We start from the raw sequence: 16,569 nt of genomic DNA on the forward strand, positions 1-16,569 counted from the left end.
TGAGAATCACACATTGGCCCCAGAAGTGTACTGAGTGGTATGATCAAAGAATTAATTCTAAAAAAAGATATTCTGGGCACTTTCACAGAGAAGAGTGTCTAAAAATACAAATTTCATCACAAATTATTTTGAGTGTTAAAGATCATAGGCAAAGAAAAAGCTAAATATAAAGACTGGTGATCTAAAAATACACTACTAGTTTAAGTCAAGAGATCGAAATTAAACATAAACATGTTTTAATCCTATTCCATTTTCTTCTTTGTACGTGAGCATCAATCAGGGTAAAATCATACACATATATACTGTAACGGTGCTTAACTAATAAAGTTTAGGGATTAAAACAAGATAATTTCCTAGAAAATGTGATTAATGGTAATCATGTAGATTGCCAATAGTACACACTCCCATTCACAGAGTATTTTAAGAACATTCTTTTATTCAATAGGCCTAGACATTACAATATGTTTCAAAAATAGTCTAAGGGCAAGTCAATCCAAGTTTTGATGGCTTCAAGCAGACTGTTCAGAGCAGCACTATGACAGAAAGGGGCAACACTCACAGCTCTAAATGAAATTGTCGTTTGCCTGCCAAGAGACAAAGAGTGCTGTGCCCTTTTTGAAGAGTCCATACCACAAAACTACCTCACAAGTGATGCCTTTTCATATGTTCGGATACTGAACACCCTGGGCTAAGATCCAAGAACTGTGCCATTTCTGCTCCACTGCAGAAATAAAAACAAAATCCCACTGTACACTGCAACAGCAATTTTTCCAAGGCAAATAGCTTGCCATAAATATTTTTTATCTGTGAGGAATCAAGCTGACGTAAATCCGCACTGACAGAAAGTGACTCTGGTTGGGTTGACATACAGCTTTCTCTCCTTCATAGCACCTATTTCATCCTGTACTGGGCCATGAATCTTCCTGAAAAACCACTTTCACCTTGTCATTCTACTGCTCAGGAACTGCAAAGCTTCTCTGTTGCCCAATTGCAAGCTCCTCTGCCTGGCTTTCAAGGGCCTTCATCAACTGGCCCAACCTACCAATTTAAGCTTAGTTCCTACCACTCCCAGCATGGCTGTTCCTCTCCTCACAGGCCCCCGTGACTGGCTCACACCATTCATTCCTCTAGGAGGGTTTTCCTTTCTACCCACAGCTGTCCCCACACACAGCATTTTCCTTTCCCCTACATCTATCGCCCCAAGTCCCACTTCCTCCACGAAGCCTCTTTCTACTATTCCTACCTACAAGGATAGCACTTTCTCTGAATTCCTGTTATAAAGTTCGTTTGGATTATAGCTCTTTAATTTGAAACTTCTTAAAGCATTTTTTAATAATCTCTCTATGGCAGCAGTTTTCCACCTTTGTTCCTCTATGACACACAGAAGAATGAAACTCACATGTGAGACACACTCCTACGGTGTATCTGGGATTATGCACAAATTCCAGCCACAATAGCTGTAATTCCACTAATTTCTCTCCCACTAAAGAAAGCATAATGAAAGCCAGTGCATATATTTTACTTCAGTAAAAGTAAAAAGAAAAAGAAAAATACCTAGAGATAAAAAATGAGAGGGATGTTATTATACAAGTGACATTGAATATGCTCAATTTACTTTAGAGAAGCAAAGCGTTCACAAGCTTCGGCACTTTATTATTATTAATAACTAACTTGTAATATGTCTTACCAGGGATCATTCATAACACACTGGTAATAACTGCTATTCTATGTAGCACTTAGCATACTAAACACATAGAAAGTAATCAATAAATATTTAATTAACCAGTTAGTGTGTTTAGCCCATTAATCAATCAGTTGCACAGAATATTACTGCTGTTGCCTGATGACTGACAGGGATGCAAAAGGCAAACGGGTACAATAGTTGACTTTCCTGCTGACAGTCTCTAAAGAAACAAATGAATTCTTATAGGATGAGTTTCAACCGTATTTTAATAGTATAGTCTTCCTCCGGTCTGAAGACTGAGGCAATTTCTACAGCAATTGCTATGCAACCCTACACGTTTTGTGCAACACTGTGGCTATTAATGCAATCTTGGGTAAAATTAGTAAATTGTAAACTCTATCTGCCAGTGTAGTCAGGGATCAGATAACTTTTGCTCCCCCAAGAAAAAGCCTCTGGTGACATTGCAAATCTTGCTCTATATTAAAATGGCTCTCACTTTTACAATAAGGAATTGCTCAAGCATTGGAAGTCCCTCGTCAACAGTTACAACTCCACTATGTAAATCTTTAACTGATATTAAACCATTCTCCAACATTCCAGCATGCCCTTAATTGCTAGTCAAACAAATAGATGATTTGATTGAGACCCCCAAATCCTGAAATGTCAAAAACTCTGAAAATGTCATATCCTTCCCTATAAAATATCTAAATATATATATATCAGATTGCTTAGGTATAATTTTATCTATACACCACAAGTCTTCCATTTTCTCTAGCCCTGACATCTTAACATTCTAGGAGTAGAGATTGATCTAAGAATAAATGTTTAAAACTTATTTTATTCTTTAGTGTTGCCAAAGCATACACTATTTAGAAATCCTTGTGAAATTAGATTTCCTTGTGACAGAAGAAGCTTCAGTCTATCATGCCCTGGAAACTTCCAAGCACCAACCAAACAGCCTAAAAGAATGTCCTACTCAACAGTTCCAAGGATGTCACTAATTGTTTCCATCTGTTTCCCCTCTCTGTCCCCTCCCCCTCCCAGTCAGGGCATCTACCGGTTATTTTCTGCTTCATTCTGCATTCTAAAGAAAAGCAAGAATAGCATTAACAACCATGATATTTTAAACTGCAGAATATTTATATGCGTCAAAATTTGTTTGACAACCACAGCCATATTGTTTTTGTAGTCTAGGCTATTTTCAGGTAACATTTCAGAGTATAGCATACTAAGTTATGTACCTTTAAAACACTGCTCAGTAAATTTTTCAGTTATCATAACACACTATTTCCCCAATTCTCCAAGGACACCAGGGTTTTCCTCATGGTCCAATAAAGGTTAAAGCCTCTAAATGGTTTCCTCCATTAATGATCCTTACCAAAATCAATGGCTTCCTTAAAAGTCACACAATGATGACTTTCTAATTCTGTCATTTTTTCCATATATGTTGGTTAGAATTCCCTTATCAACTAGAGCTACTAGGCTACAGTGAAGTACAGTCTGAACAGAAAAGGCAGGATAGTTATAAACTTTTTTTCTTGTGATAACAGCTTTTAAGATCCCTTAGCAACTTTCAAATATAGAATACAATATTGTTAACTCCAGTTACATTACATGTTACACATTACATTACATCCCAGCACTTACCTACCTTATAACTAGAAGTCTGTGCCTTTTGATCGCCTTCACCCATTCACCCACCCCCAGCCCTGTGTCTCTGGCAACTACCTATCTGTTTTCTGTATCTATGAGTTTGGGGTTTTTTTGTTATTGTTATTTTTTTTAAGATTCTACAATAAGTGAGATCATATGGTACATATCTTTCTCTGACTGATTTCACTTAGTATATTGCCCTCAGTATCCATCCATGTTGTTGCAAATGGCAGGATTTCCTTCACTGTTACGGCAGAATAATATTCCATTATATATATACTTACACAGTACATTTCTTCATTCATTCATTCATTCATTCATTCATTCATTCATGGACCACTTAAGCTGTATCCATGTTTTGGCTATTGTAAATAATGCTGCTATTAATGTGGAGGTGTGGGTAACTTTTTGAGATAGTGATTTCATTTCCTTTGGATAAATACCCAAAAGTGGAATTGCTGGATTATATGGTAGTTCTATTTTTAATTTTTCGAGGAACCTTTGGAAAGGCAAAATAAATGCTTAATTCTTTTCTTTAAATTACCAATTACCAAGAGTATGGGGTTGGTGTCCTAGTTACCACCAAAGGTGATCAATTAAGTTTTGTTTTGTTGTAAAATTACCTACTTTTTAAAAGATGTTATTACAACTATGGCACACTCCTTAATTTTCCTAAGTTCCCAAAGAAGCCTATGAGAGTGCATTGCATTTTTCACTGCTTTATATCTGGGAGTGAGCAGAAATGAGCTTACTGAAGAAATTCATTTACTGATCAAATGATATTCACAGACTTGAATGTCAAGGCTGAAAGAACTTTCTCCAGGATCATCTAGTCCAACTACCCACCTGATGCTAAAACCCCCTGTACACTCTCTCACCATGCTCTGTACATTCCAGGGGGTGAGGGACAAATGGGTACAAATTGGAGCTGTTTTTAATGTAAGGTCAATGAAAGTTTAATTAAAATATGTTTACTGACAGCTTAAGATTCCTCTCAAAATTACTATGCTCATGGAATGGCACATAAACAAAGTAGGCTCATCTTGGTTAGAGCTGGAAGAAGCCTTGGAGGTCACCAAGGTCAATGCAAGCAAGTAACAAAAGATACTCCCACAAAACAGGCTGTATGAAAAACAGATGCTTCTGGTACCTTACTTACTGACACATGAATATTTTGCAGAACTAACAGAAACACAGTTCTGTAGAAACACCCACTCAGTAAGTTAGAAATAAGAAGACATCCATATGGGTGAAAATTTGCATCTGTTCAATGAAAATAACAGAACCTACAGAGGGTAAAAATAAACACTCTCATTGTATTTACAATTGTGATATAGAACAAACATCCAGAAAAGTGCACAAAACATATGTATAATGTAATAAATAGTTATAAAAAAACAAATACCCAACACTAGAAGTCAACACTAGAAGTCAAAACAACTCAACACTCTAAGCCAAGAAACAGAACATTATTACCACTTTAGAAGCCCCTGTGGGCCTCTCCCTGTCTGCAACCCTCTTTCTCCTTCCCGGAGGTACCACTACCCTGACTTTTATGATCATTATTTCCTTACTCCTCTCTATCATTTTAACAAATAAGCAGACATCCCTAACAACACAGTTTATTTCTACAATGTTTCTGAACTTTAAATAAATGAAACCTGTCTGTGTAGCTATTGATAATTCATTCGTATTCCTGAGTTTTTGAGATTTATTCAGTTTTTTTCTAAATGAGGTGAAATTCATTTAACATAAAATGAATCGTTTTAAAGTGAAAAATTCCCATTCCTTTATTACTGATTAATGTTCCAATTTATGACTATACCATGATTGTTTTTATCCGTTCAACTGTAGATAGACCAGTGGGGTGATCATGAACACTGTTAATATCAATATTTTTGTATATGGATCCTAGTGTGCACGGGCATAAGTTTCTCTAGGAATCATACCTGGGAGTGGAATTTCCTATATTCTACTTTATTAATGCCAAACTTCTTTCTCAAAGTGACTGCACCAATTTAGGTTCCCAACAGCAGTGTATGAGAGTTCCAAATGCTCCACATCCTCAACAGCTGATATTATCAGACTTCTTAATTTAGAGGCGTATAATGGAATAATTTGCATTTCTGCGATAACTGATGAGATAGAGTACCCTTTCATAGGTTTATTGGCCATTTGGATTTCCTCTCATTTGAAGTGCCTATTCAAATCCTTTGCCCCCTTTTTTGTAATGAATATTTATCTCATTCTTATCGACTTGTAGAGGTTCTGCTTTTTTAAAAAAAATTGTCATGCACCCTGGCCACTGTGTCTCAGTGGTTTGGGCATTGTACCATGCACCAAAAGGTCACTGGTTAGATTCCTGGTCAGGGCACATGCCCGGGTTGCAGGCTTGCTCCCTGGTAGGGACGTACAGGAGGCAGCCAATCAATCTCTCACATCAATGTTTCTCTCTCTCTCTCCCTTTCTTTCTATCTAAAAATCAATTTTAAAATATTTTATAAAATAAAAAACTGTTATGCATCAACCTTTGCTTTTACTCAGGATTTGACTGCCATATAAAACAAAGCCATTAATCAAAGACAGTATAATCAAGAACCTGGGAAGTTTTAACTAATCAAAAGTTAGTATCTCTGCTTTTATGCAGGATAGGCCAAAACGCCTGAAAATTATTTGTAGGAGAATTAGGTGATATGTAAATATAACTTAAATTTAAAATGCTATTGAAATACAATAAATTTTTTTAAAGTTATTCCCTTAACTCTAAGCAAAGGTGTTCAGTATACAATTCTGATTTGTGCATGCTAAAGTCAGAATATTTCTGAATCCTTTTCATTCTGGAAAACAAAATTCAGAAGTCATGGTTTTATTAAAAATAATTATGTTGCCCTGGCAGGGCAGCTGAGTTGGTTAGAGCACTGTCTTGAAACACCAAGGTTGCGGGTTCAATCCCTGGTAAGGGCACATACAAGAATCAACCAATGAGTGCATAAATGAGAGGAACAACAAATCTCTCTCTAAAATAAAATAAATAAATAAATAAAAATAAACATCAAATACAATGGTCTTTAAAAAAATAATAATGTTTAAAAGGCTTAACACCAATGAATAAAATCAACAGTAGGAAACCTAAACCTAAGTGTTAAAAGATGAAAATGTGAAATGTCAATTGTAAACACAGCCTTACATTAAAAATAAAGTTGCTACTAGATCAGTTACTTTTCTTTCCTAAGGAGAATTATTCTGCTTTGCAACAAAAGAATATTTTAATTACTCACTTAATAAATGCTGGTGGCATATCTCTCTTTAAAATCTGATCCTCAGTTGTTTGAACAGTCTCTTTTCCAACCTACAGAGGAAAAAGAAACACAATTCAAATATAAATTTTCAGACTTTTAAGACTATTAAACATTTTTAAAACATATACTTTATAATAACTAGGTTCCAAGAAAATTTCTGGATATTTTGAAATTATCAAGGTTTCTCACATATATGCTTCCACAACATACTTGGATAACAATATGAAGCACAAACGTAACGTATTAACCCTTCTCCAGAGTAATTAATTTGAAGGCATCATTGAGCACAGAGGGGGAAAAAAGAAAAATTCATCAGTGAGAATATATATGTGTGACGTGTGCATGTTTAACTGACAAACTGCTCCGTCTCTAAAAGAGCACATGAAGTACCTGAATCGAGTTGGGTAGGCTAAAATGTCTATAGAGAAAAAAATTTGTTACTAAACGGGGAAAAATATGTGAAGGAATTATGACTCTGAAATTAGAAACCAAATATAGGAAAATATAGAACTTCTGCCCTGGCTAGTGCAGCTCAACGGTAGAGTGTCAGCCTGAGCATCAAAGGGTCTCGGGTTCGATTTCCAGTCAAGGGCATGTACCTGGGTTGCAGGTTTGTTCCCCACCCCCAGTCAGGGTGCATGTGGGAGGCAACCAATTGATGTGTATCTCTCACATTGATGTTTCTCTCCCTCTCTCTCCCCCTCCTTCCCTTCCACTCTCTCTAAAAAAATCAATGGAAAAAATATCCTCAGTTAAGGATTATAAAAAAAAGGAAATACATAACTTCACTAGTAATCAACACATTTTTTCTCCTTGCAGAGCAACTTAAAAAGAAAAAAGACATAATGCTAAACGCTGCAATGAAATAGTTTTACGCCTTGCTGGTGGCAATATAAATTGGTATATTCTCTTTAGAAAATCATTTGTTTGTGTGTTAAGAGACATAAAAAATATGATATCTGGGAGTTCCACTTATGAGAATATAGCCTATAAGCAATAATATCAAATGTGATAACAATATTCACAAAAGTGTTCACTATCATGTTATTTATGAAAACTAAAACTTTTATTTTTTAATATATCTTTATTGATTTCAGAGAGAGGAAAGGAGAGGGAGAGAGAGAGAGAGAGAAACATCAATGATGAGAGAGTCATTGATCTGGGGATCAAGCCCGCAACCCGGGCATGTGCCCTGACCAGGAATCGAACCCCGATCGCCTGGATCCTAGGTCGATGCTCAACCGCTGAGCCATGCCTGGCCGGGCTAAAATATTTTTTAAATAACTTATCCAACAATGAGGAACACTTAAGTAAATTAAGAAAGCTCTTTAGATGGAGTACTATGGGGCTATTAAAACCATGGTTATAAAGACTCAGCACTATGGGAAAATTTATGACATATTTCATTAAAAAGGAAGAATAAAAAAATAAATACATTATCATTAAAACAAACCAAAAAACCATATGTATAAGGAAAAACAGTGAAATAATATAAAATAATATGTTACCAGTGGTTTTATTAATTCTTGTGAAATTTTTGAGTGAATCTGTATCTGTATTTCCTGTTTTCTAATTTTCTGGAATGTGAATACACAATTTTTTTAGTTTAAAAACTGATACTAAGCACTGGCTGGTGTAGCTCAGGTGGTCGAGCATCGTCCCATGCACCAAGAGGTCACTGGTTCGATTCCCAGTCAGGGCACACGTCCAGGTTGTGGGCTCAGTCCCCGGGGGGGCTGGGGGGGCATGCAGGAGGCAACTGATCAATGTTCCACTATCATCAATGTTTCTCTCTCTCCCTTCCTCCCTCTCTAAAATCAATTAAAAATATATTAAAAAATTAAAAACTAATACTAAAATATCACTCTGGGTTGCTTAGGTACAACTATTTCCTACCTAATAATTTCAGTAATTATCTGTCATTTTATATAAATCTTCTAAGTGGTAATGGCCAAAAATTTTTAAAAATTGAAATATTAAAAGCCACACTAACCAGACTGTGTGCATGTGCATGTGTATCTATTACACCACAAACAGTACACATCCTCACCTTCTTCAAAATTACTCCTATGCAGGGCTTAGATGTCAATTTTTCTTTCACTATGTCACATATTGTAAAGTATTATAGAAGTAAACTTTAATACAGTGGATGGTGAAATTCACCAATCCTATCCATAAATATAAACCCAACTTTAATGCAGAAATCTGTGAAATTTTCTAAACTCAGAATAGAAAGTATCTCAATCCTACCATTTAACCATTTAACTCTGATTGAGTTTAAAGAAAATCAGTAAGAGAAATCCCTAAATGCACAAAGAAAATAACACAATAAACTATTCTTGGAGAATACAAGTCACGCATAAGTTAATGAATACAAGTTTTTTCTCTCAAGTTAACAGCTCAGAAAGAGCCACACACACACCACTGTGTAACAGCCAGTGCCTTTTAGACAATAGGCTGCCTGTACCATAATAAAAGCCTTTTAAATCAGCAGCTGGTTCAGTAGAGTTTTTCAGATCAAAACATGACAGAATATTTCCAGATGTATTGTTCACTATATTTCCCAACTAAAATCAACCATTCAGAAAGCTGTGGGTCATGATTTCATGAAGTAAAAGATGGTGCTCACAACAATCACTAGTTCATACTAAGTATAAAGGGCCTAGAAGGAATATTCACATTTAGATGCATGGAGAGTCCCTTTCTTTTAGACATACACATATATACACCGAGAGAGGGAGGGAGGGAGAAGGGGAGAGAGAGAAAACGAATTCCTCTGATGTCTTCTTTAGAAAGTATTCAGTTATCCAGTTTTATTAAACATGCACCAGGCACTGTTCTAGGTACTGAGGATAGAGCAGGGAGTAAAAATAAGCTTCCTGCCCTCGTGAAACCTATATTCTAGTAGGAGCAGAGAGAGAGTGCACAAGTAAATAAATAAACAAACAAGATCATTCCAGAAAAAAAATGATAAGGATGATGCCATAAAGCATGTAGCAGCCCTGGACGGTTTGGCTCAGTGGTTAGAGTGTCGGCCTTCAGACTGAAGGGTCTCGGGTTCGATTCTGGTCAAAGGCACGCACCTCGGTTGCAGGCTTGATCCCTGCCCTCCAGCCCCCCACCCTCACCGGGGGCTCGTGAGGGAGGCAACCAATGGATGTGTCTCTCTCACGTTGATGTTTCTCTCTCTCTGTTTCTCCCCATTCCTCCCATTCTCTCCAAAAGACCTCAGTTAAGGATTAACCAAAGGAATGGGGCAGAGGGAGCCTATCTTAGAAAGAATAGGCAAAGAAGGCTTCTCTGAGAAAGCAACGTTGGAGCTGAGACTTTGAAGCTGAGGAGGAACCACTCATGCAAGAGCCTGAAAAGAACCAGAGGGAGAAGAAAAATAAATTGGGGTATATTCGAAGAAACCACAGGAGGCCAGAGAGGCTGTGGCCCAGTGAGGAGGAAGGTGTGATGAGGCTGGGTAAGAAGGCAAAGGCCAGATTACAAAGATGCTTTTAGGCCAGGTTAAGGCCAGGTTTGGAATCTTTTCTAAGTACAACAGGAAGCAGGAATGCTAAACAAGAGATTGACACGATCTGATTTTCTTTTTAAAAGGTCATTTTGCCTGTTATACGGACAAGTGATCTTAGCAGGCAAGGAGAAGCAGGGTGACCAGTTAGGAGGCTATTACAGTCATCCAGGAGAGAAATCACAGTGACAAAACAAGATGTGAAAGTGGAAATGGAGAATTACTTCTTTTGGAAGCAGACAGAATTGATAGGACTTGCTCTTGAACAGATTGGGGTAGGGGTTAGGGAGTAGACTGAAGGAAAGAAAAAAAATGCTTTTCTCAAAGGCAGCAATGCTAGAAGGCTGATATATAGCAAAGATGTATCATGAAAAGATAAAACAATCATTAAGTATACCAGGCAAATCCATTAAAACAAATATTCTGACCCCAGGAGATGTAAGTACTAAAGAATGAATTTTATTTAATTACTTTATAGCTCTCTTGTAAGGGTGAGGGTAGGTAGGGAAAGAGAAATAGATAATAAAAAGATATTCAAGGGCTACTTATTTAAAAGCTATTTTTAAGTATTTAAGTGATGGGCACTAAATCTGGTTTACTATTCAAAGCTGCATTCATACTGACAGTGATGGTAGCCACAAACGCTCTGATCTTCAATATACTCAGTCTAGAATTAGGGCAGGTAAAATGAATGGTCCTGTTTGCAAGGCACAACACATCAAACATGCCTATGCAGAATGACTGGCATTTTCATTTGAGGAGTTAATTTTTGGCAATGCTATCCAACAGAACTTATTTTATGATGGAAATGTTCTACTTAAACTGTGCTAATACAGTAGCCATTAGCCATGCGTGGCTATTGAGCACTCGATGTGGGTCTAGTGCAACTGTGGTACTGAATTATTACTTTTACTTAATTTAAATTAATTTAGAATTTTAAATTAAACTTCATTTTTTTAAATGCAGTTTTAGGTTCACAGCAAAATTGAGGGGAAGATACAGAGATTTCCCATACACTTCCTACCCCCCCATTAATAGCCTCCCCCATTAACAAACCCCACCAGAGTGGTACTTGTTACAGCTGATGAACCTACAACTGATGAACCTACCATTGACACATCATAATCAGCAAGTTTACATTATGGTTCACTCTTAGTGTTGTACATATTACATATATTTACATAGTTTACATTAGAGTTCACTCTTGGTGTTGTATATTCCATGGGTTTAACAAATACACAATGGCATGTGTCCCTCGTTATGGTATCACACAGAGAACTGCCCTAAAAATCCTGTGCTCCGAGCAGTCATCCTCCCCTGCCCCCAAAACCCTGGCAACCAGATATTTTTACTGTCTCCCTAGTTTTGTCGCTTCCAGAATGTCATATAGTGGAAATCATATAGTACATAGCCTTTACAGATTGGCTTCTCTCGATTAACTTTAATTTAAATTGCCACTTAAGGCTAGAAGCTACCATATTGGACAGCTCAGGTCTACAGGTCGTTGTCTCCTAAAACTGATCTCCCTGCCTCCATAGCCCTCCCTCTTCCATCCAATGTACCCTCACACAGCTGCTAGATTAACCTTCAGTTTTGCCTTTGCTACGTGGTATCTTCACACACAAAAAAGGAACCGGACCTGGAAAGCCAGGTGGAGAAAAGAGAGAGATCAGACAGTCCCAACAGAAAGAGGAACGGGGCAAAGGCCCCGATGTGTCTGAGCACGTGATTGACTTGATAAGAAAGACAGGCTGCTGCGGCTTCAGCAGAGGACAGGAGGCCACAGAGGAAGGCCTGAGTCAGCCTACAAGGGGCTGTACAACAAGTGAAGGCAGAGAGAGTTAGATAACTTAACCTGCCCGTTCATTCAAAGGTGATCATTCTCGGTTCTAGATCTTTCCAAATCAGTGTTCACTCACTGAACTATCAAGTCAAGAACTTCCAAAGAAGCCAGTTTCTAAAAATATGCAGGACCAGAAAAGCTTTCCCTTTTTGTGAGCAACTGGCAAAACCTATCTAGGAGAGCCAAAGACAAAGCTTTCACAGGAACATGCTTTCCTCCTCTCTGCCCACCCCATCAGACAGAAACAGTCTCTATAGTACCCATCGTTTGCAAATAAAAAAAGCAAAATTAAGAAAGGGAATAATTCACAAAATGCTCTTTGTTAAAGAGGAGGAATCTTCATGGCTTGTGGAAGGACATTATTCCTGAGGTCAGCCTTAGGGTGGGGAAGCCTATGGTTCCTAAAATAGGCTACAACTCTCAAACGAGCAGGTCATTAATAATCTTGACAAAAGCTTCTTAACCACGTTCAGCACCGGGTAATCAAAACGCTTGGCTGGTTAAGCCAAATGTTTTTTTGCTACAGACATATTAAGAGCATATGCATGGGAATTTGGTGACTTGGTTTCTAGTTTTGACCTACCTAATAAATGGCAATGGGACCATAAACAAATCATTTAATTAGTCAAATATTTCTCCTACACTATGTGCTCTCTTTAGATGTCTCACTTGTCTACTGTAGGTTGGCCAGGTTTCACCTTTAAATTTATCTTTTTGCCCTGGCTGGTGTATCTCAGTTGGTGGGAGCATCATCCTGGTACACCCAGTAGGGGGCGTGCAGGAGGCAGCCAATAGATGTTTCGCTCTCGTATCAACATTCCTCTCTCTTTCTCTCTCTCTCGAAAAATCAATGAAAATATGTTTAAAAACCACATACACAGAAAAAAGAATGGCATATAGGTCTTAGTTATAGTCAAAGTTCTGAGCACATTTTCCAGGTCAGCATTTAAAAACAACCCTTGCAAAATAATCTAACTTTATAGTAAATGCATTTTATTTTTTTCCAAACTTTATTCCGTTGCTGAAACTCAGACTTCTTGGCTCTATTCACTACTAAAATTATTTCTCTTTTATTTTCTTCTTCAGAGAATTGCCTCTAACTGTCGAGACCCAATCCCATTCAATTCAATAAATGGACAGCAAGTGCCAGCCATGCATCCACTAGGTGGTGGGAAGAGAATGATAAGAAATAAAGCATCCTTAGACAGCAAGCTGAAACAACACAGTGAAGGGGTGAGAGGCCTGGGGGCATGTTTAGGGGCTTGGCAGGGAGCCCTGTTTCCTTTGAAGAGCTCTTACTTTGTTCAGTAGTTAATTTAAATATCTTTTGTTCAATATGTGACTTTAGTTCAAAATTCCCTGTGAGAGGCCTTTTGTCTTCTGCTGTTGTTGTTATTACTCCTTTCATCACAATCTACTCGATTTGATTCAGTAATGTAGAGAGATTTGGTTTCCTTCCAGCAAAAAAGAGCTTGGCTGGTTCAAGTCACTAGCCAGGCTAAAGAATATGTTAATGTAGATGACTCCCCTAGCTAGACTAAGCGTAAGAAAACAGGAAGACAAGACACAGCAGGGAGGACTCGTGTTACCAATTTGTACTTATAAGTGGTAGCTATAGAGCATTATATTGAATAGGTGGCGGGGAGATGGTAATCAACACAAGTTCTTCATGGCTAAGAATATACAAATAATGAAAACATACGACTAACTTACAGTTAAAGCTACAGGGCCAATTGACTGTGACCAGACAAAGGAATGTCATCCATCTGCCTGTACTTCGTTTGGCTCAAATCAATGTTTCTTATGGTCTTACGTATTAGGCTGATCAATCCGTTATACTAAACAGCCATTCTGATACGCAGCTATGTCCAGTACCATGCTTGGGACACACGGGAATAATGTATGTGACCCACCATCAGCAACACTTTTGTTTTCCTGCAGTGATGATGGGCTTATGATTCATCCACTCCCTCACTGGTAGCTTTTGTGTCATTCACAGGTGATACACCAAAGTCAGGTGTTTAAAAAGCGACATATCCAGGAAAACTAGGACTCTATTCTGATTTCCAACTCATTCACTTAATCAAACACTCATCGAGTACTTTCTATGTGGTAGGCACTGTGTGCAGCGCTGTGTGTGACAGGGATACAAAAATAAGTGAGACTCAGTCCTTGCCCTTCATAGGCAAGAAAATGCTTAAACGAATCACTGTTACACCATGGGTAGCACATGCTATAATAGAGTTACACACAAGTTTCAGCTCTGCATCAGTGAGGTAGGGGAGGTTTCGCAGAAGAAAAGATACTCTAGGAAGGGTGGTAAGAGCTCTCCAGGAGTAATGGGATTCATGGAAGAAAGGAGAGCTTTCCAGTAGTGGGGCAGCACATGCGAAAGCACGGCCAGCTCAGGGAAGACAGATCCACACGGCTGGGACACAGCGCACAGGTTGGAGAGGAGCTGAGGAGAGGAGGGATAATTGGAGAAGCAGTAAGAGGCCACATCAGGGAGGGCCTTGTACGCAAGGGGCCTAAGCGCTATTCTCTAAGCAATGGGAAATTGGTTAACGGTTCTAATCAAAAGATATTATTAGGTTTGCATTTCAACAAGAAAAATACAGCAAAAATAGACCAGAGGAAAGGTAACTAGGAGGACAAGTTTTTTTGTTAGTCCATTTATTCAATCAACAAATACAGGGTGGCGCAAAAGTAGTTATACAGTTGATCATATGGAAAATAACACAATAATTAATAAATAATAACATAAGGATAAACTCTGTTTTGTGTACTCACAACTGTAAACCTACTTTTGCTGTACCCTGTATGTATATAACATACCAATGTCAGGCATTACAGGCAGTGAGGAAGAAAACACACATGGGCCCTCATCTCAAGGAGCTTAGAGCCTTAGTGAAAGATAAACTAAAGAGGAACTAAAGCAACAGCATACATGGACATGAGGGCAGATGTAAGAGATGCATCTACGCGGCATTCACTCCATGTGGAGGGTGAGGGAGAAATCTAGGATGACTCCCCGGCTTCTGACTCAAATGACTTGGTAGTACAGGTAATATAAGAAGCCAGATCTGAGCCCTGGCCGGTGTGGATCGGTTGGTTGAGAGTCGTCCCATGCACCGAAAGGTCACGGGTTCGATTCCCAGGCAGGGTACATGCCCAGGTTGCTGGTTTGGTCCTGGTCAGGGTATATACCGGAAGCAACTGATTGATGTTTCTCTCTCACATCGATGTTTTTTCCTCTCTCTCTAAAATCAATAAAAATATAAAAAAAGAAAGCCAGATCTGAGAGGGAAACTACTTGTACCTATGGGATATCTAGATGGGGATAAGTAAATGTTCCTCAGTTTACTTGCCCGGACTCAAGAAATAGATTGGAAAGTAACAAGAAATCAGGAAGTTCTAAAAGCCTTGGACAATGAATGAAACAGAAACAAAACCAATAGATAAGCAACTGGTGGAAGAACAAGCTGGTGAAAAGAGCTGAGAAGGAAATGTCTGAGAGGGGCGGGGCAATGGTAGAATTGTGTCATGAAAGCCAAAGGAACAGAGAGTTTCAAGAAAATAAAAGGAGTCAACAGTGTCAACTGCCAGAGAGAGGTTAATGATTTCTAGTATATTCACAGCATTGTGCAACCATCACAATTTTTTATTTTATTTTATTGATTTCAGAGAGAGGAAAGGAGAGGGAGAGAGAGAGAAACATCAATGAGAGTCATTGATGGGCTGCCTCCGGCATGCCCCCTACTGGGGATCAAGCCCGAAACCCAGGCACGTGTCCCAACTGGGAATCAAACCCTGACCTCATGGGTCAATGCTCAACCACTGAGCCACACCAGCCGGGCCAGCCATCACAATTTGTGAATATTTTCATCACCCCAAAAAGAAACCCGTTAGTTTCCTTCCCCGCCCCCATCCAGCCTCAGGCAACCACTAATCTACTTTCTGTCTCTATAGATCTGATATAAATGGAATCATACAATATATGTTCTTCAGTGACTGGCTTCTTTCATGTTGCAGCATGTATCAGTACTTCACTGGGTTTTACTGCCAAATAAAATTGCATTGTACGGTTATTGCATTTTCTTTATCATTCATCAGTTGATGGACATTTGGGTTGTTTCCACTTTTTGGCTTTTATGAATAAACTGCTGTGAACATTACTGTAGATGGTTTTATGTGGGTATATGTTTTCATTTCTCCTGGGTATATATCTAGGGGCAGAATTACTGGATCGTATAGTAAACCTGTTTAATGGCTGAGGAACTGCCAGACTATTTCCCAAAGAGGCTGTAACATTTAACATCTCTACCACCAATGTATGAGGTCCAGTTTCTCCACGTCATCAACACTTGTTCTTTCTTATCTGTGTTTTTTGTTTCGTTTTTTAATTACAGCCATCCTAGTGCAGGGGTGTCTCACTGCGATCTGGATTTGCACGTCTGATGGCCAATGATGCTGAGCATCTTTCCATGTGCTTATTGACTATCTGTGTGTCTTCTTTAGAGAAATGTCTATTCAGGTCCTTAAGCCATATTTTAATTAGGTTACGTGTCTTTTG

General features: G+C 38.4%; 1 protein-coding gene across 2 annotated transcripts in view; it reads right to left on the reverse strand.

The window, feature by feature from the left end:
* VCL (vinculin) overlaps window positions 1-16,569 on the reverse strand; it is a 94,808-nt gene that overhangs the window by 53,080 nt on the left and 25,159 nt on the right. For both annotated transcript variants that reach the window (XM_081158439.1, XM_081158440.1), the window contains exon 2: window positions 6,616-6,686. In XM_081158439.1, the coding sequence (XP_081014565.1) occupies window positions 6,616-6,686 (71 nt within the window). The remainder of the gene's footprint in view (window positions 1-6,615; window positions 6,687-16,569) is intronic.

Source organism: Miniopterus schreibersii (genome assembly GCF_964146895.1).
Source record: "Miniopterus schreibersii genome assembly, chromosome: 14".
In the NCBI taxonomy this organism is placed as follows: domain Eukaryota; kingdom Metazoa; phylum Chordata; class Mammalia; order Chiroptera; family Miniopteridae; genus Miniopterus; species Miniopterus schreibersii.